This window comes from Mus musculus, chromosome X (assembly GCF_000001635.26).
Source record: "Mus musculus strain C57BL/6J chromosome X, GRCm38.p6 C57BL/6J".
Classification (NCBI taxonomy): domain Eukaryota; kingdom Metazoa; phylum Chordata; class Mammalia; order Rodentia; family Muridae; genus Mus; species Mus musculus.
The window spans coordinates 56,342,147-56,367,339 of NC_000086.7; the positions used below are offsets into that span (position 1 = coordinate 56,342,147).

The 25,193-nt window shown below is 41.6% G+C and overlaps 1 protein-coding gene and 1 long non-coding RNA gene across 3 annotated transcripts; one reads left to right on the forward strand and one right to left on the reverse strand.

Moving 5' to 3' along the window:
- Positions 1 to 1,973: 1,973 nt before the first annotated feature.
- On the reverse strand, positions 1,974 to 4,250 carry Gm38625. Its single transcript, XR_878111.3, has 3 exons — positions 4,031 to 4,250; positions 2,930 to 2,995; positions 1,974 to 2,391 (listed from the first exon to the last, which is right to left on the reverse strand). It is a non-coding gene; the product is annotated as a predicted gene, 38625 (long non-coding RNA).
- On the forward strand, positions 4,251 to 23,528 carry Zfp449 (zinc finger protein 449). Of its 2 annotated transcripts, NM_030139.5 has the most exons (5): positions 4,251 to 4,293; positions 6,137 to 6,582; positions 11,317 to 11,521; positions 20,321 to 20,434; positions 20,596 to 23,528. In NM_030139.5, exons 2-5 carry the CDS (start codon positions 6,229 to 6,231, stop codon positions 21,477 to 21,479), a joined length of 1,557 nt encoding a protein of 518 aa, NP_084415.1. In that variant the 5' UTR covers positions 4,251 to 4,293; positions 6,137 to 6,228; the 3' UTR covers positions 21,480 to 23,528. The 2 variants fall into 2 exon arrangements, with proteins under 2 accessions (NP_084415.1, NP_001346205.1); NM_001359276.1 differs by lacking the exon at positions 6,137 to 6,582.
- Positions 23,529 to 25,193: the final 1,665 nt, after the last annotated feature.

Genomic DNA, 25,193 nt, shown 5'->3' on the forward strand with positions numbered 1-25,193 from the left:
ACCTGCCTCTGCCTCCCAAGTGCTGGGATTAAAGGCGTGGGCCACCACTGCCCGGCACCATCTTTCTATTCAACTTGCCTATTTGGACCACATGGAAGGAAGCCAGGCAGATTTTGGAAGACAGCAGTGGTTCGTTGTAAATTTAATAAGGTGGGAATCCCAATAGTAGCTGCTGTTCCAGAAGTAATTTTGCTGATTTTAACATGTTGAGATACCCCTAGAACTAGGTATGCAGCTACAGATCTAGTAAATAGCCTCTCCATAATTGTTAGTAAAGATTAAAGACTACAAGGAGCAGGTTGCTACTGGGTGGTAAGACTAGCAATTCATACTTACCACGTTATTACAGAGGGGCTTTTTTCAACTTTCTGGCCCCATGTCATAATTACTTCACAAAATTCTTTTTTAATAAAATATGCTATTAATTTGTTGACATTTTCTCTTTTTTAAAAAGATTTATCTATTATTATATCTAAGTACACTGTAGCTGTCTTCAGACACAGGAGAAGAGGGCGCCCGATCTCTTTACAGATGGTTGTGAGCTACCATGTGGTTGCTGGGATTTGAACTCAGGACCTTTGGAAGAGCAGTCAGTGCTCTTAACCTCTGAGCCATCTCTCCAGCCCCCGTTGACATCATACATGCATACAAGATATTTTGATCATTTCCACTCCCAAGAGCCACTCCTACCTTGACAACTTTATGTCCTCTTCTTATTTAATAACCCACACACGTTCAAATTGTGCTGCCCATAGACTCAGGGGTGAGGGGACATCCACCAGAACTTGTTTGTCCTACCAGGGACCACACACTTAAAGAAAACTGACTGTTCCTCCCCTAGGAGCTGGCAAGTGATCATAGCTCTTCAGTTATGGGAAGAACCTCCTTCTCACGCTGGAATGCTGACTGGCTTGATCTTGCACGGGTACTGTGTAGGCAACTGAAGTGGCTGTAGGTTCATGAATATGCAAAGCTTGCTTTGCCTCAGGACTTTACAACTTCCCAACACACAGATAGCAGGCAATAGGCAGGTTTTGAAAGCACTTTTTGATCTAAGGGCACAGCTGGTATTTTTATTGAAATAACCCTGACTTCCTGCGGAAGCCAAAAACAATACCACACTATTTACTACACTTGAGATGTGGGGAGGAATCTTCTTGAGTAGGCTATTAAAGCACCACAGCTAGAGACAGGTCTTCTTAGAGTAATCCGGAGAATCTGAATGGACAATGCGTGAGTCAGTGGGTAAATAAAGGGTCATACATACATACAATGAACTTTTGGTCAACCATAAAAGGTGAAATTATAACTAGATGTGAGGGTACACACCTGTAATCCTACAATTTAGGAGGCCGACACAAGAGGATCTTCTAAAAAAAAAATTAACAAACAAAAACATGGAAAATTAGCCGGGCGTGGTGGTGCACGCCTTTAATCCCAGCACTCGGGAGGCAGAGGCAGGTGGATTTCTGAGTTCGAGGCCACCCTGGTCTACAGAGTGAGTTCCAGGACAGCCAGAGCTACACAGAGAAACCGTGTCTCGAAAAACCAAAACAAAAAACAAAAACAAAAACAAAAAAACAAAAACAAAAACAAAAAAATGGAAAATTAAATTAAGGCATTGCCACAAAATTGATAGAACTGAAGATCATAACATTAAGCAATAAGATATCATATGTGTCATCTAGAGAAAAATTAAAAATTAATTTAAGCCAGGAAGTGGTGACACGCCTTTAATCCCAGCACTTGGGAGGCAGAGGCAGGCAGATTTCCGAGTTCAAGGCCAGCCTGGTCTACAAAGTGAGTTCCCTGACAGCCAGGGTTACACAGAGAAACCCTGTCTTGAAAAAAAAACACCCCAAAATTAATTTAAATTAAAAGTTAAAATTTAAAAATTAAATTAATTTTCACAAAATTGATGTGAAAGGAAAGTTATTAGAAACAAGAAAGGGTAAAGAAAAGACAGATGAATATGACCAGAGTACATGGTGTGGGGTTTGGGGTGGTCGCTGAGAAAACTCACTTCAGATTCCGAAGCTTAAAAATGAAAGCTCTGGGGGTTAGGGATTTAGCTCAGTGGTAGAGCGCTTGCCTACCAGGCGCAAGGCCCTGGGTTCGGTCCTCAGCTTTGGGGGTGGGGGGGGGGAAGAAGCTCTGTTTTCTGAGCTCTCAGAGAGGCAGACAGTTAGGGATCTGTACTGTGTTCCCAAAGGGAGATTGTACAACATTGTTACAGAATGGGAGCACCAAGCAAGGGAGATGCGGGTGACCAATCCTACTTTGACACAAGGAAGTTACTCTTAGTGACTGGGCCTTATCTGGGTCACCTGGTTCCAGGGTCCTTGAGTCAGCTTTTGCAGTCAGGTCCCCTCCTGGACTCTGACCTGGAATCTAGAGAGATAAATGCACAAAAGAATGGATAAACAGCACGTAGTCAATTACGTCAAGACAGGCTGCACATTCATGACTTCTTTGCCTTAGTTTAGATAACGGGATAACAGCATCTTCCATCTTTACATCCCTTACTGGTCATGAGATATTTGAAGAAGCAGGATAGGAGTTGAGTTCCAGGGTTGGGAACCTAAACTCAGTTTTGATCCTGTCAGCAAGGTGGAACACGTTCTAGAGATGGCGGAACTCAGGAACCTCCTAACCTAACAATGAACCTCCTAACAACGGCACGCACGCATGAAAATGTCATAAGTAAAATCTTTACTTGCACAATTAGTATATGTTAATTTAAAATGGTGGATGGATAATATGATACAATTATATTGTATGAAGGTATGAAATTTTCAAAGAATAATTTTTAAAAAGAAGAAAAGAAGGAGCATGTGTGAGATTCTAGGTTCAATTCCCAGGAAAAGAAAACAGGAAAACACAGCAACATGAACACAAAACACAGAAAACAAACAGAGCTGTCTCCTACCTTGGGGCCAACTTTGAAGCAGAGAAATCTTCCCTCAACACATTCTCCAAGGCTTCCAAGATCTCTCTAAACAAATCACACTTTTTAAAAAATTATTATTATTGTAGTTCCTTCGAATTCTCAAAAGCATAGGTGGGCAGCCTCTAGGATGGAGATGGGTTCCCTGGGGATAGGTCCTGCCTTTGTGCAATTTCATTTGACTCTCAGACCCAAAGAATCATCAGGCTCCCATAACACCTTGGTTGAGATGAGCTACTCTTCCTTCAAAGATGACTAGGGCCCTGGTAAGAGTAACAGTGGCTTTGCAGGACTTGAGAGTCAGGGGCTCCAGGCCTCAGCTAATGAGAACAACTTTGGCTTGGATGAAGCTGTCTTCAGTGCCTGCCAACAACACCGCTCCTCCCATGTCTGTCTTGCTTCCACCGGATCATCAAGGAGGAACAAGAACAAGCAGCTTTTTTCCTTGCTATCTTGGACACACTCAGGTCTAGATACAGGTTCTCAGGCAGAAACAAAGTCCTAGGGCTAAAATTCTGGCACACACAGACCAATAGCCCCAGCCTCGGACCAAAAATGAGCATTTTTTCCCAATCAGCACTATTGTATTTAGTGGCCCTTGGACCAAGTCTCACTACAACTCACTGACAAAGGAGAAGGGAAAGTTTGCTTTCAAGGGCAGGAAAAGCAGGGAACCAATTGGAAGACTTGAAATAATGCCAGAAGGCTAATCTTCAAACTTCAGAGACCACTGGGGGCTGTTGAAGGTGGAGAGGAATAGGAGGGTTCCCTAGATGGAAGCTCTAAGCTTACAAGAGGAAAAAAAAAACTAAGATGTATATTCAAGGTCACTGTGGCACACAGACAACACAGATCAGTCAGAATCCCCCCCCCCAAATTTTTTTTTTTTATTATTAAAATGGCTCTAAGCTCTTTTGCTCTCCAGGGTGTCGTTAGGGACCCTGAAATCTGAGTTTTAAAAAATGCCTTCTCAAGAACCACCTCCTCCCCGAGGGAATCACTGAGTGGGTAGGGGCTGTTTTAAACAAAGTTTTTCCCCCACCTGCATCAATTAATCTAAAGCTGTTGGGAAGTAGCTCTTACTTGACTCACTACTCGGGGCTCGTCCCACCCAATCCCCTAGGACCATAAAGCTATAAGACCGGAAATAGGAGCTCTTCCAATGCAGCTTGAAACTAGGTGGAAGACTAGAAGAGTCCCAGCCATCCCCCACGTCAGCATCCTAGTGGGCTCTAAAAGCGGCGGGCGGCGTGGAGCCTGCCGGGAGCTGTAGTACTCAACGCGGCTGTGCGCCTGCGCCCTGGGCAGTTGCCGGTGAGCTTGGGAGAGCCGTGGGCGCAGAGGCGGTGAGTCCCGGAGCGGACAGAGGGCGTGGCTGTCCCTGGGGCGCGGGCGCGGGTAACGGGGCTCTTTTTTGCAAGGCTGGGGCCACACAAACTGGCAAATTTCATATGTGCCCTGGGAGCCAGGCCCCAGGAGCAAAGAGGAGCGGCGGGCTCCTATTCGTTCAGGGACCCCGCCGCCGCTCCCTGCGACCTGGCCAGGCCTTGCTGGGAGTCCACGATGGCAGGGAGTGCCCATCTGGGTGGTCGGACATTGTCATCCAAGAGCTCTTGGACACCACGTCCCTAACACTGGCATGGGGTTTTAAACCAGCTTTTAGGCTTTTCAGGGACATGTCACGCCTGCTGTTTCCCCAAGTGCCCTCTTTGATTAACGGTGCCTTACGGGTAGGCCCTGTGAGGGTGGATTCAGAGGCAAGCTTGGGGGCGGGGGGGGGGGGCACTGTTCCTTAATGAAGTGAAGTTTTTACTATGTAGGGCCCAGGAAAGAAACCTAGAGAAACACTTCCCTGGTAGACGTGGTGGAAGGTTTTGGGTCAGCCAGGAGAGGCTTCCCTAGCCAGCTGTGCGACTGGAGCAGCTTAAGTACTGGGTCCCCAGCCAACAGACTGCAGATCCTTGGATATCCTCCAGCAACGGTTCCATGCCTGGGCTCAGGAAACTAGAAGCTTCCTAGGAAGGAGTCTTGACCAGCAATAAACTTCACTTGAGTTCTCGCCTTGTGCCAGGCGGGCTGCTATTCACTTTCTGTGCCATTTGATCCTCGAAGGATTATTTTTTATGACGTTGATGCTATCGTTATGTGCTTGTTGTAAACAGAGGCATTTGGGTGTGAGGACTGCACAGCAAATTATGCCTAAATACATTTGGCACAGAAGGACAGGTTACTGTTACAGTGATGGTTGATATGAAGTCAGTTTCAGTCCAGTTGACAGAGTGGGAAGAGGTTCCGGACTCTTTTCCTTGAATCCTCTTCAAAAACCTTAAAGAGGACAGGTATAAGAGTTGTCTCAACCAAAAAAAAAAAAAAAAAAAAAAAAAGTATAGGCAGAGGCAGGCGGATTTCTAAGTTCAAGGCCAGCCTGGTCTACAAAGTGAGTTCCAGGACAGCCAGGGCTACACAGAGAAACCCTGTCTCGAAAAACCAAAAAAAAAAAAAAAAATAGTTGTCTCAGTAGATGGGGGAGGGGGCATAGTGTATATGCATATTCAGGTCCTGAGCCCTGGATAGACATGTATACAACCAACCCTGTGACCTCAGAGATTGCACTAAAAATATCTTGACACTATTAGTTATTTAGGAAGTACCGTATTGTCCCTCCTACATTTCTTTTGAAATCTCCATATAGAAAAATAGAATGACTTGGAATTAGGGTAGGAATGGAATTAAATTAAATCAGTGGGGCCTTAAGAAAAGGCAGGGTTCTTACCTGTCTCTGTAAGATATTAGAGAAGTGCTTTGGATAATGCGATTTACTGAGCCCCTTACATTTATCTGGCATATCGGAGGAAGCAAATTGAATTTTTGGTTAAACTTACAATACCATTTGGTGTCCTTGTCATATAAGATAGAGCTTTCTAGACTCTAGCTAGAATTTAGAGGCTATGTGAGTTTCCTGGAGATTTTGTAAATATTTGAACTGTATCTACAATTGATTGTGCCTATACGTGTTCTTCTGGGAAGTAAGGCCCCAGCTTTGGTCTGATTCTCGAAACCCCCAGAAAGACTGTGAGGGGATCCTTTAAGTCTCTGTGGGAGGAAAGCCAGCTCCGTTGAGCTAAGGACGGTGAGTGTGCCATGTTGTAACCATTGCTCTCTCTCCTTTTCATGTCTTCCTGTCTTCAGCTGTAAGTGACTCCCCCAGATTATTACAGAGAGGAAAAACCTGGACTCTGAGACATAGACCCCAGATAAACTGTAAACTGCTAGAAGAGGTGATGGCTGTGGCCCTGGGCTGTGCAATCCAGGCCTCCTTGAATCAGGGCTCTGTGCTGCAAGAGTATGACACAGACTGTGAAGTTTTCCGACAGCGTTTCAGGCAGTTCCAGTACACAGAAGCTGCCGGGCCTCATGAAGCATTCAACAAACTCTGGGAGCTTTGCTGTCAGTGGCTGAAGCCAAAGATGCGTTCTAAGGAACAAATCCTGGAACTGCTTGTGCTAGAGCAATTCCTAACTATTCTGCCCACAGAAATAGAGACCTGGGTGAGGGAACACTGCCCAGACAATAGAGAAAGAGTTGTGTCACTCATTGAAGACTTACAAAGAGAGCTTGAGATACCAGAACCACAGGTGAGAAAAAAAAATGTGGGGTCTCTGTTCTTAGGGGAGCAAAAAGAGGTACCCAGGCTGTTGAGTCTGTATCCAACATTTGGATTCTGATCCCACAGCCCCAAGACTTCTCCAGAGACTTTTCCAGTGTTCTCTTCTGCTGGAATTAGCATATGGGTCTGAGGTTCTCCAGTGTATCCATATCTAGAAATTTCAATCACAGTTACCAGTGCTTGGCTCTATGGCGTGCTCACCAGCTCCTGCCACAGTATAATTGCCTGTGACCTCTAAGTTCCTACTTGTGTCGCCCTTGTAAATGAATTGCTTTTCAAAACAGAAGGAGGAGGAGAGGAAAGAGTTAAGTGCGGCCCACACATTCTAAACTATGTATTATTTGGTTCTTTCCAGAATGATCTGTCTGTCACTGAGTCAAGTAGAGTCTGGAAAGAATGCAAGGGAAGGCAACATAGTTTAGTGTCAACTGATACACTTTTTCTACAATATGTCTGTTCTTCAGGGGAAGACATCATGAAGTGGTCACACGCCAGCCCCTCTGCTTTCAATTACTGTGTTGGGAGAAGCAGGAATTCTGCCTGAAGTTCCAGGGCTTTGAGCAGTGTTGTCCCCAATGATGTGATTTTTCAAAATGGCAAAAAAAATGCGTTTTTTTCTCTGATTTGTGCAAAAGTGATAAAAAAAATATGCAAAAGTTACTTAGTTTCTACCTGATTAGCAGGGTGTGGTTCTTGCTAGGTTCTTTTCATCTACATGTAGGTTTGAAGGAGTTGCATGTTTGGGAGAGTGTAGGAAGAGATCTGCATTGTAAGCGATGTGCTGCCCGTCTCTGACCCATTCAATTCCAGTAGCACTGCATGCCAGCATATTGCCTTCTGTTCAGAACTACCTTTTGGAAGCTTCTATTCAGGGAGGGCATAGGTAAGCACAGGGCAAGCTGAACACAGAGCAGTCTTCCCATAAGGACGTAGCAAGAGCTTCCACCTGGCAGTCTTAATTAGGCCTTGGAGCTTGGGATGGGGTTTGCTGGAGCTGTTGACTTCAGCCCAAGTAGCGGCTTGCATAGGAAGTCACCTGGTATGTGAGTGCTTACAATGTAGCCAGTGGGGCTGAAATTAGCTGTGAGTATCAAATGCATACTCCCTGTAGAGACTTTGTACACAGGAAGGAGCAGGTGGAATAACTTGCTAGTAATTATTTGTGTTGGTTACTATTGTATATTCTGTAATAAGCACATCCTAGTATAGTCAACACACTTGTTTTGTTGGTTGGTTGGTTAGTTGTTCATTTTTTTTCTTTTATTAAATTTATCTATTCATGTTACAACCCAGTATCAGCACTTTCTCTCCTCCCATTAACCCTTCATGTAAGTCCTCCCCTGATTCCCCTTAGAAAAAGTCCCTCTCTGGGTGTCAACCCCCCACTATCATCCTCCCACACCTCCCACTTCCCCACCCTGCACATCAAGTTGCTGCAGGAATAGGCGCATCCTCTCCCACTGAGGCCAGGCAAGGCTGTCCATGTAGGGGTGCAGGATCCACAGGCAGGCAGGCAGGCAACAGGCTCAGGGACAGCCCCTGCTCCAGTTGTTGGGGGACCCATATGAAGACCAAGCTGCTCATCTGTTACATATGTGCAGGGGCCTAGGTCCAGCCCCTGCTTGCTCTTTGGTTGGTGATTCAGTCTTTGTTAGCCCCTAAGGGTCCAGGTTAGTTGACTCTGTTGGTCTTCCTGTAGAGTTCCTGTCCTCTTCAGATTCCGCAGTCTTTCTCCCAACTCTTCCGTAAGATTCCTGAGCTGCATCTGTTTGGCTGGGGGTTTCCGCATCTCTTTCCATTGGGTGCTGGGTGGAGCCTCTCAGGAGACAGTTATGCTAGGTTCCTGTCTGCAAGCATAACAAAGTATCATTAATAGTGTCAGGGATGGGATGGGTCTCAATTTGGGGCAGTCATTAGTTTGCCATTCCCTCAGACTCTGCTCTTTGTCCCTGCATATATATATATCTGGTGTTGTTATTGTTGTTGGGTTTTTTTTTCTCTCTGTATACCCCTGGCTGTCCTGGAACTCACTCTGTAGACCAGGCTAGCCTCAAACTCAGAAATCTGCCTGCCTCTGCCTCCCAAGTGCTGGGATTAAAGGTGTGCACCACCACTGTCCAGCATTCCTGCATATCTCATAGACAGGACACAGTTTGGGCCAAAGGTTTTGTGCGTGGGTTGCTGTCTTTATCTCTCCACTGGGGGTCCTGCCAGGCTACAGGAAGTGGTCACTTCAGGATCCATATCCCCAACTGCTAGGAATCTCAGCTAGAGTATTCCACTTAGACCCTCTGGGCCCTTCCCCCATCCCAGGTCTCTGGCACATTCTAGGGATTGTCCCTACCCCCCAACCAATCTTGCTTCTCTCTCCCCTGTTCCCCCTACATATGATCTCTTCTCCTTGCCCCGCTCCCCTCACCATCCCCTCTTCCACCCTCTTCTTCCTTTCCATTTGTTTCCCTTCTGAGAAAGATTCAACTATTCTCCTTTGTGTTCTCCTTGTTATTTGGCTTCTTTGGGTCTGCTAATTATCCTGTAGTTTATGGCTCATATTCACTTAGCAGTGAGTATATACCATGCATGTCCTTCTGGGTCTGGACTATCTCGCTCAGGATGATATTTTCTAGCTCCATCCATTTGCCTGCAAAACTCATAATGTCCTTGTTTTTAATGGCTGAGTAGTATTCCATTGTGTAGCTATACCACATCTTCTATATTCTCTCTTCAGTTAAAAGACATCTAGGTTGTTTCCAGTTTCTGGCTATTACAAACAGAGCTGCTATGAACATAGTTGAACAACTGTCCTTGTGGGATGGTGGAGCATCTTTAGGGCGTGTGCCCAGGAGTGGTGCAGGTGGGTCTTGAGGTAGAACTCTCCCCAATCTTCTGAGAAACCACCACATTGATTTCCAGAGTGGTTGTACAAGTCAGCACTCCCACCGGCAGTGGAGGAGTGTTCCCCTTGCTCCACAACCTCACCAGCTAAGCTGTCCTTTGAGTTTTTAACCTTAGCAATTCTGATGAGTGTAAGGTGGACTCTCAATCGTTTTGATTTTCATTTCCCTTATAACTAAAAAAGTCAAACATTTCTTTTTTATTTTATTTATTTATTTATTTTTGGTTTTTTGAGACAGGGTTTCTCTGTATAGCCCTGGCTGTCCTGGAACTCACTCTGTAGACCAGGCTGGCTTCGAACTCAGAAATCTGCCTGCCTCTGCCTCCCAAGTGCTGGGATTAAAGGTGTGTGCCACCACTGCCCAGCATCATTTTTATTTTTATTTTTTGTTACTGTTATATTTTTACAGCTCAGTTTTTACCCTCCTTCTGGTCACCCTCCCACAGTTCCTCATCCTATTCCCCCTCCCCCCTTCTCCACAAGGATGTCCCCACTCCCATCCCCTACCCCCTACCTCCCACCCCACCAGACCTCCCCACTCTCTGGGGACTCCAGTTTCTCAAGGAGGACTAGAAACATCTTCTCTCACTGAGGCCAGAACTGGCAGTCCTCTACTGTGTATGTGGCAGGCAGCAGGGAGGGGGCCTCATATCAGGTGGTGTATGCTGACTGGTTGGTGGCTCAATGTCTGAGAGATCTCAGGGGTCCAGGTTAGTTGACATTGCTGGTTTTCCTATGGGGTCACCCTCCTCAACTTCTTCCAGCCTTTCCTTAATTCAACCACAGAAGTACTTAACTTCAGTTCATTGGTTGAGTGTAAGTATCTGTGTCTGTCTCAGTCAGCTGCTTGTTGGCCTCTCAGAGGACAGCCATGTCTTAAAGTACTTCTAGGCCATTTGAGATTCCTCTGTTGAGAATTCTGTGTTTAGCTCTGTACTCCATTTTTTTAATTAGGTTATTTGGATTGTCTGTGTCTTCTTGAGTTCTTTATATATATTTTTATATTAGTCCTCTTTCAAATATTTCCCATTCTGTAGGTTGCCATTTTGTCCTGATGACAGTGTCCTTTGCCTTACAGAAGCTTTTCAGTTTCCTGAAGTCCCATTTATCAACTGTTGATCTTAGAGCCTGAGCCACTGGTGTTCTGTTTGGAGGATTGTCTCCTAGACTGATGAGTTCGAGGCTATTCCCCATGTTCTGTTCTAGTAGATTAAGTGTGTCTGGTTTTATGTTGAGTTCTCTGATCCATTTGGACTTGAATTTTGTGCATGGTATGGTGATAAATATGGATCTATTTGCATTCTTCTATATGCAGACATCCAGTTAGACCAGAATCATTTGTTGAAAATGCTCTCCCTTTTCCACTGTATCGTTTTGGCTTCTTTGTCAAAGATCAAGTGTCCATAGGTGTATGGATTTACTTCTGGGACTTTGACTCAATTCCACTGATCCACCTGTCTGTTTCTATACCAATACCATGCAGCTGTATGGAGGGAGGAGCAGGAAGAATAACTCGCTAATGATTAGTTGTATTGGTTACTACTGAAAGCTGGTACTTTGTATATTCTATAAGAAGCATATCCTAGTATAGTCAACACAGCTTGTTTTGTTGTGGTTTTGGTTGGTTAGTTGGTGGTGGTAGTTTTTCTTTGTTTTTTAATGCATTGCCTACTGGAACCCCTGGGAGCATTAAAGCTATGTGTTTGCCTCATGGTACTTGTTGGTGAGGAGTGTCTGACTTCGAAACTAGCCTTCCTTCCAGTGAAGTCTTGACTTTGGAGTGATGTGTTCTGGCCTCTCTCTCAGATTGACATGGATGACATGCTCTTGGAAGAACTGGCGCCAGTTGGAACAGTACCCATGCCACCCAACTTGCACCTGGAGGAGCCTTCACTCCAGGTGATGGAACCTGTTCAGGAGCCTCCGGTGCCGGATGCCTGGATTCCACAAGCTGGCCCCCAGGATCTGAACTACAGTGCTGATGCTGAATGCCAGTCCTTTCTGGACCCTGGTAAGGCAAGGGCTTTCTTTTAGTTAGGTGTTTCTGTGTGAGAGCCAAAGAGCTTGGGGCTTTCAGTTTGGGATAGAACTATGAATGCCCCAATGGCACTGGCTCACTGACAAAGAGGTAGAGGGCTGAGAACATGAGGAGGGATCCTCTTTTTAGGAAGACCTGGGAGTGAAGCACAATGACTAGAATATCCTTGGGAGCTGGTTTATAGTGATGGCCTTGCCCAAGGGGATTTTCACCAAGGATGTGACTTGGGAAAGCCTCTCATGGGAGTTCACAGTGAGGACAAAGTTGTCCACCAAAGTTTGAGCCTATGATAGGAGACCCAAAGGAACAATTGCTTTTATGGTATAAAAGGCCCATGCAAGTAGAATACTTTACAACATACTCTTCTCTAATCTTTAAAAATGATCTGGTCAGCTGGGCAGTGGTGGCTCACGCCTTTATTCCCAGCACTTGGGAGGCAGAGACAGGCGGATTTCTGAGTTGGAAGCCAGCCTGGTCTATAGAGTGAGTTCCAGGACAGCCAGGGCTACACAGAGAAACCTTGTCTTGAAAACAAAACAAAACAAAACAAACAAACAAACAAAGATCTGGTCATTTATAGAGGGTGAAAAAAGTCAGTGTAATAAAATCCCACAGATCAACTTAATCCAGATAAGCTCTATACAAACTGATGTTTAAAGGCAACTGGATCTGACATAGCAAGGAATTAGGTCTAGTAGAGAAAGGCAGCTGAACCATGTAGCCTGCGTGCCTTTGTGTTTCCCTTCCTTTTGGGGTTCTATCACATCATTATCCATGTTCTCTGCCCCATCTCTCCCCTTGCCCCCATGAAAGATTTGGCTGACGTGTGGGCTAGAACCCTTATTCTCATTGGCACAGCTTCCACATGTTAGCACTTGGACTAAATTGTAGGATCTTGAGACAACAAAAGACAAGCAGAAAATGGAAATCGGTGAGACCAACCAGAGTTACAAAATGGAATGCCTGGAGAACAACTAGCACGGAGCTGAGGCCTAGAATTCCTCTTTACAACAGTCATATGTATGAATTCAGCTGACACTAGGAGAACCTGTGAAGAGCCAGGACAGACTCGGGGGATGTGTTGTTACACAAAGCATTTGTATTTATTTTCGAGTAGTTGTATTACCTTCATTTTATATTCTTTTAAGAAATCAAATTTTTCTGTATGAATATTTAATTTTAGAACGTGGCCATCATACTCAATTATAAATCCATACTACTCATTCTGAGTTGCATGTGATTTCTTTCTTAATATTGTAGGAAAATAATCACAGAGCAGCAATATTCACATTACCATTCATGTTCATTTTCATACTTTACTCTCTAAAGCACATTGCCATTCAGTGCATTTTTAAAAATGGATATAATTATTAATGAATTAAGTAAAATAAAACTCAAAAGAAAATATCCTGCTTAAAATTATATAAAATGCTTTATAAAGTGATACAAGACTTATTATCCCATTATTTAAAATTTAAAGTTTTGCTTTTTTTAAAAAAATGAAGGCATCTCAGTATTGTGTATGATATATTGGAAATTAAGTAGAAAATCATAAGAGAATGGCTAGTGAGAAAATAAATGTAAAAATCATATAAGAAATCAGTTGAGTCTACCTTAAAGTGCAGAACATATACCCTGTCAGTAAAAAATGACATTTGGGGATAGATAGATAGATAGATAGATAGATAGATAGATAGATATGCCCAGCTATAGTAATGATAACTCATATAGAAGTGAAGCCTTCATGACATGATCTTTGCCAAGTGGAGCTTAGTAAAGTGATTCGCTGAACATAGGATGAGAATAGCATCCCTGAAGTACCTTCTTTCATAAACTCTGTTTTTTTATCCTTCATATTTCATTCCACTATATGATTTCTTTCACATCACATTCCACAATTATAAATCATCTCTGAAGTTTAGTAGATTAAAGAAGAAAATGAAGAGGGGTGTTTGTTTAAAAAAATACAATTCCTACAAGTTGGGAATTTCAGAAGTTTTACAGTGTTTCTGGCTTGGTGTCTGAGAGCTAGCAGAACCCTCAATTCCTTGCTAAGGGGACCTCTCCATATGTGTGTTCTCATGACAGGCAGCAGGCTTCCCTCATAGGGAAGACATGTGCCCGTGATGTTGTTAGTAACCTGGCCACATACCTTCCCTTCTGCAATATTCTCATTAGAACAAAGTCACAGATCCAACCCACACTTAAAGGGGGGAAGAAAAACTCACTTGATGGAAAGAAGAATGTAAAATACTTCAGGAGCTTATTTTAGAACAACTATTCATTCACCCATTCGTCCTTGAATTTAAAAATTGTATCCATTTTCAACAATAATTTAACAGGCATTTACTTGTGTGTGGTTAGCTAGGTTTAAGCACGTGATTTCATAAAGAGCTGAAAAGTACAAACACCTGTTCAGTGCATTGAATGTCCTCGCAACCTTTGGTGAAACTCGGGTGACTGGAGCTCCATAGGTTTATCATTGGTGTCTATTCTCAAGAAAGAACTACGTGTACATAGTGTTCATTAGTGCTTTCACTAAGGTTTACAATCAGATAGCTCACTATGAGCGTTTCTGTTAAGTCTGAAGACAGTTTGGAGAATACTGCTATATTAATGATACCACATTTGGTGATGCCTTAACCTGAGATGTGGTTCTATTTACTTGGACTTTTCTCAGATAGTTTGAACAGTGTTTTTATAGGTTTCAAAGTACAAGTTTTATCTTGAGCTTATTAAATTTATCCTTAAGTTATTTTGGTCTTATTAATCACTGTATTTTGGATTGTCCTTTGAAAATATATAGAATTATTTTGTTTTGTTTCCTTTTCTGTTTTTTTATATTGGACATGTAGCCTACAAACATACTTAGCTTGCTTATTATGATAGATTCTTTAGGATTTTCTGTATATATAACTATGTCTCTATGGAAGGTAATAATTTTATATTGTATGCTTCAGTCTAAATGCCTGTTATTGCTTTTGTTGTGTAGCTTCCCTGGCCAGAGACTTCAGAGCAATATTGAGTAGAAGTAGTGAGACATCTTTGTCTTGTTCCTGGTCTCAGGAAAAATGTATTTGTTCTTTCATCATTACTTTGATATTAGCTGTGGGTCTTTCATAAATATCATATATCAAGCTGAGATAACCTTTCTATTCCCACTGTGAAGTTTTTATAATTTAGGTAGCGATGTTTTGAATTTTGTCTTATTAATGAATTGCTCTTTAACTCACTATAAACTAATACCCTTTTGGTATCATTTTTGTTTTAATATCTATGTTGTCTAGCTGTTTTATGAATGCTATTTATAAAATATCCCCTATCCCAGCATTTGGGAGGCAGAGGCAGGTGATCTCTGAGTTAGAGCCCAGCCTGGTCTACAGAGTGAGTTCCAGGAGAGCCAGGGCTACACAGAGAAACCCTGTCTCAAAAAACAAAAGAGAAAGAGAAAGAGAAAAAAAGAAAGACCATACAAACAGGAATACAAACCTCCAGTCAGAACTCTGCCTGTGCATTGAATTTTTTGGTCCACTCATACATAGTCTTCTTAGGAATAAATGGTTGGAATTACATATGCTGTTTTAGTCTTCAATGTCTCCTGACTCTTTCATTCCTCTCTCTTACTGCTTTCTTTTGTGTTAGGTCAATGTTTACAGTGTAACATTCTATTTGCTTTAATGAACGTTCACCATCTCTAAGTTAATTCCTCACTAGGGGATTACAGTTTACTATTCTGCTTTAACTCATCAGAGTTATACGGAAAGGAAGATTTAGCCCTATATAGGACTATTACTTCTGGTATTATAATCAGATTGTTATATCAAACATGTTTAAGCCCCACAATACATGCTATAATATTACTATACATAGTTCTAGGAATTTTAAAGAAACTAAAAGGATAAAGGAAATGTACATTACAGCTTTTGTTTTTTAACATTATCATTTCTGATTTCTTTTATTTCTTTAGATGGATTTGAGCAGGCAACTCTAGTCATTTCCTAGGCATGTATAGATTTTTCTCTCACCCTCTTCATATATGCTGTTATTGACAAATAGATTGCCTTTCTACATGGCACCATGCTTGTTTTCTTAACTCTTTTGAGAGAAAAGAAGCAGAGCCTTTGATATATAATGCCTTTCCTAATTATATGGCTACTTTTATTTGTGCTACTTTTTCATGTGGCTTTAAGTTACCATCTTGGAGCCTCTCACTTGCATACCTTGCTATCTTTAATTATATAACTGCTTTTAGGCAAGTTTGTTAGCAGTAAATTCTGTTTTATTTCTCAGGGATATCTTTATTGCATATTCATTTCTGATTGCATGACAGATGTGTTGAATGTAGAGCTCTTACTTGACAGTTTTCATTTTTCACACTTAGACTGTGTTACCCCACCGCATTTTAGCCTCCCTTGCTTCTAATGAGAACTGAAAATTTCACCTCAAACTAAATTGGTACAATTAAATCTCTAACTATTTTGGGGTTTAATGTTTTACTAAATTTACTCTCTAGTCACTTTAAAACTTTTATTACATTCATTTATTTATATGTATGTGTATAAATATTCCTGCACCTATCACATGTATCCTAGAAGTTGAATCTGAGATACCAGGCTTGGCAGTAAGGGCTTTTACCTACTGAGCCATTATACTGGCTCCAGGATGGCCAAGGCTACAAAGAGAAATCCTGTCTCAAAAAAATCAATATATATGAATAATATGCATGTGAACAGAAAAATATGTACATATTGGAATGTGGACTATAGCCCAGGCTGCCTTGGAACTCACTATGTAATCTATATTGGCTTCTAACAGATAGCAATCTTCTGCCTCAGATTCCCAGGTGCTGCAATTACAGTCATGAGTTGCCACACCTGGTTAGTCATTTTTACTTCATACTTTTAAAAGTATCTGTTCAATTTATTGTCCATTTATTGATTGTATTACTTATTGTTTTGTTGTTTCTCTGTTTTCCTTTTTTCTTAGTTCTTTATATACAAACTGGATAGTATTCATCTCAGATGAATAGCAGAGACTTTTTTATTTGTCTTCTAAGCTATTAAATTACTCTGTTGTTTCCACTACTGTTCACAAGTTTTGTTTTGTTTTGTTTTACATGATAGGATGCCATTGGCCAATTCTATTCTTCAAGATATTGGAGTCCTTTTCAGAAATATTTTACTGACACCTATATCAGGAAGTATTTCATACTTTCTTCTAGTAGTTTAAAGGAGTCAGATTTAACATTAAGGTCTTTGGGTTTTTTGAGATGGTTTCCCTGTGAGCTCTTATGGCCCGCTAGTGTTCTCTTATTCAGGACTGACTGATTCTTTTATTTATTATGCTTCTGTATGAACTTTTGGGGGGTTGATTTCTAGTTCTGTGAAAATGTAATTTGAATTTTAAAGATTACATTTACTCAGAAGGCCACTTTGTGCAACAGTGCCATTTTTTACAGTTTTAAATTCTTCCAATTTGTAAATGCAGGAAGTCCCTCAGTCTTCTAGTATATTCCTCAATTTCCTTCATACACGTTTTGTACTTTTCATTATAGAGATATTTTACTTCCTTGGTTAGGTTTAGTCCTGGGTACTTAGAAATATTTTATTTTTATTTTTGATTATTTGTGCATTGGAGTACATGAATCCAGTGCCGCAGGAGGCCAGAGGAAGGCATCGTATTCCCCAGATATCAGTGCCATCTCTCCAGCACCTGTCCCTACTATGTTTTGATGGTATATTTGATGGCATGGTTTTTCTGATTGTTTTTTCAAGTTCAGTAGTGTTTTATTTTTTTTAAAGCCACTGGCTCTTGTCTGGTTTGTTGATTTTGTATCCTGCTGCTTTGCTGAAATTGTATCAGATCTTAGATTCTTTTCTATCTTTATGTCTTAAATATAAGAACATGCCTGAAAATAGAGCTTCATCCTTTTCTGTTTGTTTCACTTTTCTTTCTTTCTCTTGCCTTGTTGCTCTGGCTAAGATTACAAGTGCTGTATTTTAAGAGTAATGAGAAAGGACAGAGCAGAGAGCTTTCAGTGGTTTGGGGAAGTCTTTGCCAGTAGCCAGATGATTGGTGTTTAGTGCAACACTTTCTAGATTCATTTGTGGGGTTTACTGTGGGGTTCTGGAGATAATAATAATAATAATGTACATGTAGCTATATTTGAATCCTGAAGCAGTTCAGATAAGACCTTAAGATGGCTTTCCAATACTGCACCATAATCATACATTGGGAAATAGAACTTTGCCCAGTGCCAGTGTGCTATGCAAGTTTCATGTTTCACATCTAGGCTGTACTTTAATTAATGATTTTGTCTTACATTTTTGGTCGTGAGCCTAGCCTTTAACAGCCGAGCCATCTCTCCAGCCTGACTTTTTCTAAAAAAATTTTTTACATCCCAGTTGCTGTCCCTCCCTCCCAGTTGACCCTCACAGAGTCCCTCCCCCTTTCCCCTTCCCCTTTTCCTCAGAGAAGGTGGGGTCCCCTGGGTAAACCCCTTCATACATCAAGTCTCTGCAGGGTTAGGCACATCCTCTCCCACTGAGGACAGACAGGGCAGCCCTGTTGGGGAACAGGTATCACAGACAGGCAAAACCTTTAGGGACATTTTGTGCTTTAGTTAGAAGTCATGCAGACCAAGCTGAACATCTGCTACATATGTGTGGGGAGGCCTAGGTCCAGCCTGTGTATTTGCTTAGGTTGGTGGCTCAGTCTCTGAGAGCCCCAAGGGTCCAGGTTAGTTGACTCTGTTGGTCTTCCTGTGGTATTCTTGTCCCCTCCAGGACCCTACGTCCTTTCCCCAGCTCTTCTATGTGACTTCTTGAGCTCCCTCCACTGTTTGGCTGTGGGTCTCTGCATCTGCTTCAGTCAGCTGCTGGGTGGGGCCTCTCAAAGGACAGTTATGCTAGGCTCCTGTCTGCAAGCATAACAGAGTATAATTAATAGTGCCAGGGATTGGTGCTTGCCCATGGGATGGATCTCAAGTTGGGCTGGTTACTGGTTGGCCATTCCTTCAGTCTCTGCTCTATCTTCGTCCCTGCATTTCTTGCAGACAGAATACATTTTGGGTTGAAAGTTTTGTGGGTGGGTTGGCGTCCTCATTCCTCCACTGAGGTTCCTGCCTGGCTACAGGAGTGGCCCCTTCAGGTTTCATTTCCCCACTGCTGTGCTTTTCAACTAAGGTCACCCGCACACACTCCAGGGAGCCCCCCATCGCAGATATCTGGCACTTCCTAGAGATTCTCCCCTTCCCCCACCCCAGCAGCTGTACTTTTGAGCTTCTGCGCACTGTTGAAGATGGTGTTTTTGAGTTTCTCCTTTTGTTTGCTTCAGTCCTCACTCTCTGCTGTGCCATTACCGTGTACAAGAGTGTTCTTTCTGGTCCTCTGTCCTATTTCTCTGTCTATGACATAGCTGGTGGCAGGAGGGCACTGATGTTAGTTCCTCTCTAGCTGTGTCAATCCTATCCCCAGGAAAAGTTGGCAATTATTGGGTGGCTCTAATCTACCATCTCGCATGGTCTCTGAATCAGTCTTGTATAGCTCAGGGTGTTAATCTCGTCCATTGTTTCCTCTAGCCGCTTGCTTCGGAGCTGTGACCCTCAGTTTTATTTTATCTAGTCCATATTACCCCTCACCTCATCTCTTATCTTTGAAATCCAAACAAAGATCAAATAGTGAAGTGGGAAGTGTATTTTTCTTTTTGAGGCAGAGTCTCACTCTGGAAGCAAGGTTGGGGTGGAATTTGCAACTGACCTATCTCAGTGTAGACTTACAGCATGTACCATCACACCCAGCACAGAATCCATATGAGTTCCGTCTTTCATTTCTTAGTCTTAAAATTGAAATATATGGCCTTTTGTTAAACAAGGAATTTCTGTTGCTCATGTCTTAATCTGAAATACAATTTTTCTTGAATTAGTATTTGCTTGTGTGTGCCATTTTAATAATTCTAATATCTAACCATCAGCCCATTTGTAATCTCAGGTTGACCATTTCCAGACTATATCTTACTATAGAGTAGTATATGTGACCAACAATGAGGATGTAGAGGAAGAGGCAGAAAAAAATAAGAAGGGTAGATATGGAGGGAAAGCAAGTCATAGAAATTATGTGGTTGTACTTAGAGTGTCAGACAGAAACACTCCTGGCAGTGAATTTGGGTTATTTTTTAAATGCCCTATCTGGACTTCTGTTGATACATGAAGACTACTTTTTGCTGCCGCCAACTAAGTTCAATAAAATGGAAATGTTTCTAAGAAGGGTGGAGTGAACTTATTCCAGTAAACAATTTTCTAACACCTATGTTCACTTCACTCTTCTTTGACACATGTTTACACTACTCTTCTTTGACATGTATGTTTATAGTAGTCTTCTTGACATATGTTTATACCACTCCTCTTTGATACATATGTTTAGATTGGTCTTCTTTAAGCAATCAATAGCAGTATTTCCCAGATTTTGGTATACCAACATTCTATAAAGCTTTGCTCCATGTTTTAGCTCTAGCATACATAAATGTTTTGTCACAATAAATACAGAACTAACTTAGTGCATCACTCCGGCACACATTGATCCACTCACCTGAAAGTGCAGAAGGATGGCTTTCTCTATTGCTGCTTTGTCCTTATCTTTAAGAAATGCCTCTTTATAAGTGATTCCAGATGAAGGAACAGTAATGAGGAGGAAGGAGGTGTGTGTCCATGCAATTAGCCTCTATTCCTTGGTGAACCACATTGTCATGCTTTTTCCCCTTTGCTTCCATGACCAGGTTATCAGTTACCAAAGCTTGACATGAACTTCCCATTGGATCATAGAGAAGAACCATGGGTAAAAGACTTAGAGGATCCCAAAGAAATGAAACAATTACTTGATTCCAAGATTGGTAAGTAACGATTCCTGTATATTCTGGGGAAGGTGGGAAAGAATCAACGGTAACTGAAAGTGGAGCTCGGAGTCGTGCTCAGGAGTTTCTATACTCACTACTGCTCTCCTTCACTTCTCTACCCCCACACAATGACAGCTTTAGTCTCCATTTCTTCTCAGGTTTTGAGATGGGAATAGAAAATGAAGAAGATACTTCAAAGGAAAAAAAACTGGAAACTTTGTACCCATTTGTTGTAACTTTAGAAGGGAATGCTCTCCATGGTCCCATTTTGCAGAAAGACTATGTGCAGTTAGAAAACCAATGGGAAACATCCCCAGAGGACTTACAGACAGACCTAACAAAACTCGTAGATCCTCAGAACCCAACTCTAGGAGAGACACCCGAGAGCCCCAGCCTGGAAGAACCTCTCACCCCGAAGCCTCCAAAGAAAAAGAGTCCTGGGGACAAACCTCACCGATGTCCCCAGTGTGGCAAATGTTTCGCTCGGAAGTCACAACTTACAGGGCACCAGCGAATTCATTCAGGAGAAGAACCTCACAAGTGCCCTGAATGCGGAAAAAGGTTCCTGCGTAGCTCTGACCTTTACAGACACCAACGACTTCACACAGGAGAAAGACCCTATGAATGCACTGTATGTAAAAAGCGATTCACTAGGCGCTCACACCTTCTTGGGCACCAGAGAACCCATTCTGAAGAAGAAACATATAAATGTCTTGAGTGTGGAAAAACCTTTTGTCATGGGTCAAGTCTTAAAAGACATCTAAAAACTCATACAGGTGAAAAGCCTCATAGATGTCCTAATTGTGGGAAAAGTTTTAGTCGCCTGACGGCACTTACTTTGCACCAGAGAACACACACGGAAGAGAGACCTTTTAAATGTAGTTACTGTGGGAAAAGCTTTAGACAGAGACCAAGCCTTGTCATTCATTTAAGAATCCATACAGGGGAAAAGCCATACAAGTGTACTCATTGTTCTAAAAGCTTCCGGCAGAGAGCAGGCCTTATTATGCACCAGGTCACACACTTTAGAGGACTTCTTTAAGAACCGTGAAGGGAAACAGGTTCTATCAACGTTAACACTAGCTCAGAAACAGTATAGGCTGCTGTAGATGTTTGTCTCATAAGCCTTTTGTCTGAACTTGTAAGTGCAGCTTTGAGGGGTGCTATTTTTAAAAATACATCTTTCAAGGTATATGAGTTCTAGAGTGTCCACATGTTTGTGCAGTTTCTCTGAATTTAATATCTTCTGTCTTTTTCTGTTGTTTAATTGCAGTGGAAAGGTTTGGTTCCAAGGCAACCATATGATAAGCATAAGCACAAAGCATATAAACGGTGGCAGTCGTTTATAGGTAGGACCAGTTAATGGATGAGTCCTGGTAACGGTTACAGTCCTACCACACTTGTTTTCCTGTGTCATTATGAAAGCAGCCAGTAGATAGATGTGCCCCAAGTGGCAAGAAATGAGACAGTGAATTTTGTCAACACATTAAAATTTTGTTTCAGGGGGACTAGGGTGAAGAGGATGTCATTGGCCTAATGAACAGGCTTGTTTCCAATTACAGTTTTATGCTTAGAGAAGTTGGGATCTTAAGTTTGGGATTTTGTGGAGTTTGCTGGTCTGCTTAGTTGGCTATCTGTGGTGATGGTGATTAGAGTGTGGTGACTAGAGTGGGGTGTTCTCTTTATAACTGTATGCTAGGTCTAGCAGAAGTAACTTACAGTTGATGTTGTACAAGTAGACTCTGACTGTATTTAGATGGACTGAAGAACAAGTCTGCATGGATTTTCATCCTGCTTCAGGATTCTCTCTGGTTTATTTCAATGCTTTTGAAATTTTATCCGTTCTCCAAGTTGGTGTTTTTCTAAGTATGTGTCATAGAATACTTTGTTCTGCAAGATGTTCTACAAATAATTTTGGGGATTGCTTCTAGCTGTTTGTCCTTCCTAGACTCATGATACTCATCAGCATATGAGCCCCTGGGAAGGTCTTAGCTTAGAAAGGAGGCTCCTCTTGTAGCTCAATGCGTTCCAAACTTATTTGACCCTAGAACATTTTTCATGTACACATACTAGTAACTTGCAGTAGTATTCTGCTAGTATCCCTTGGGACACACTGCCTTAAACCAGTATGTCTATAGCTATCAGTGTAGTCCTGTCACTCTAAACCTAGTTATTTCTAGTTTCAATGATTTTATGAAAAAATTTGAAAATACACTTATTTTGTATTATATACACATCATTTCAAGGACGTTAAAAATCACTAAGTCACAAAATTTGTGAGTTACTTAGTGATTTGTAGCTTCTGTGTTTTAATTATACTTAGACACACACAACATTTTAAGAGGTGAAGCTCACTAATTCACATAATTTATGAATTATACAGTGATTCTTAACCTTTTCGCATTTTACTTTATAATCTCACACACAAGCACACACACACACACACACACACACACACACAGAGTTGGTACTTATATAAGTGTTCTCATGTAATCATAGTAACAACTCAGATCTCACAGTAAGGCAGAAAATCCTCATTGAGCTTAGTCCTTGTTATTAGATACAAGAAATGGGACAGTCAAGTATATTCCCTTTCTGAAGCTACACAGTCATCTTTAAAGTAGAACTAAGGGAGTTCTTGGGAGTAATCTATAAGTATTTGGCGGGTATGTATTTTGTGCCTAATTTGTCCTGTCCTAGTCTTAATGGAAGATAGTAACAAAACATAATTCATATGTAAGGCTCATAAAGAGTTTATCATATCTCTACTTAAACAAGAGTTGGGAAACAAATGGAGAACAATGCAAGAGAGAGCTTGTGACTAAGTGCCAAATCATATAAAGTGCCAGAGCCAGGATGTGTCTTTTTTCTTGGCATCCAGGTCCCTGTATGATGCTGCTAATAATTCTGGGATTAAAATTACACCCCAGTAACATGGGAGGAGTCTGAATGTAGAGATTAAAAATACAGAATGTAATGGCTTCTCTTTCTCTCTTGTGGAATTGCATTCAAACCAGAACAGTGCCTTAGAATGGATGTGCCCAACTGCTCTGTATTTATACACGGTTTTAATAAAGTGGAAATGTATATATGCTCTTTCTGATTCTTTTACATTAAATAATAATTTGGGGGCTGGGGAGATGGCTCAGTGGGTCAGAGCACTGACTGCTCTTCCGAAGATCCTAAGTTCAAATCCTAGCAACCACATTGTGGATCACAACCACCTGTAATGAGATCTGATGCCCTCTTCTGGTGCGTCTGAAGAAAGCTACAGTGAACTTATGTATAATTATAGATAAATATTTGGGTCTGAGTGAGTGGAGTTGAACCAACCCGAGTGAGCATAGCTGACTGGAGTGAGCAGAGGTCCTAAAATTCAATTCCCATCATCTATATGAAAGTTCATAACCCTCTGTACAGCTACAGTGTACTCACATACATAACTTAAAAAAATATTTGGACAACTTAGAGCTACTTCCCTAAGCATGGCAACAAGCACCCCAATAGACATCTATATGACTACCCCAAGTTGGAATCACTTTTCAGACTGCAACCCTAGTGCTATGGTAAGGCATTACTTTAGCATTTCACACAGTCATCTTTAGCTAGCCTGATTAGTGGCAATCATAATATGAACTTTATCCCTCCCTTCATCTATATCATGAGTACATTTATACAGGGTAGAAAACATCTTATATTCACCCCTTTGTTACTTACTATGCCCTGTATAGAATAAAACCATTAATAACCACTCATGGCATTAAGTCAAAAGGCATGTGAAGTAATTCTTAGATGCAGGTTACGTTGTTAGTACATGACATACGTATGCCTAATTGGGCATATACAGGACTCACCTCCTATCATAACGTGTTATAAGCAGGAATCACCTCATAAGGATCAGAAAGATTAAATGAAATACATTTTGTTCAGGTCCTACACAGTATCATAATTAATAAATATCTGACATTGCATTTCCTTTCTTTTTAGTGTAATAATAAAAGCACATGAGTTTGTGTATTTTCTCTTAACTATATGGTTTTGATCACAGTCTAAAATTTTTATACATAACTTTCTTGATTGTAAAATTGTCATGATAATTTTCATTCAATTTCCCCTTTTTAGCCATTTTCAGATTTGTTTTTGCCATTTTCAGTTTTAATTTTTGGTTTTGCTGTATGGTAATTGAAAAATAGGTTTTACTTTATTGCTAGTTTAAAACTTCTTTTTGTTTGTTTGTTGGGTTTTTGTTTGTTTTGGGTTTTTTTTTTTTTTCGAGACAGGGTTTCTCTGTATAGCCCTGGCTGTCCTGGAACTCACTCTGTAGACCAGGCTGGCCTCAAACTCAGAAATCCGCCTGCCTCTGCCTCCCAAGTGCTGGGATTAAAGTGTGTGCCACCACTGCCCAACTTAAACATCATTTTTAAAAGACTTGAATTTATAAAATTTGGTAAGCATCCTAAAAGCTAGAGAATACAGGGATGCCATTTATGGACATACTATTTAGAGTCCTGGCCTCACCCTCCCCTGCTTTACTGTCGTTATCATCTTTCTTGTGATGGAACAGGAACATAGAGATTGGGTTGTTCCCAATTCTGTCTCCATGAATGTCACCTTCCCTTAGTTAAGAGAGAAAAAAATTAATGTCCTATGAAATTATATATTACAATTTGAATACTGCCAGAGTAAACAGCGGAAGTCAAACCAACTACATTGTAGCACTGCTTCCTCAAGGCAGGCTCAGAATATTCACCCCAAG

Excerpts from the sequence above, each read along its gene's own strand:
- Zfp449 (NM_030139.5), top strand. The coding sequence starts at position 6,229 with ATGGCTGTGGCCCTGGGCTGTGCAATCCAGGCCTCCTTGAATCAGGGC. Across the intron at positions 6,583-11,316 it reads TTGAGATACCAGAACCACAG|ATTGACATGGATGACATGCT; the intron begins GTGAGAAAAAAA and ends CCTCTCTCTCAG. Across the intron at positions 11,522-20,320 it reads CCAGTCCTTTCTGGACCCTG|GTTATCAGTTACCAAAGCTT; the intron begins GTAAGGCAAGGG and ends TTCCATGACCAG.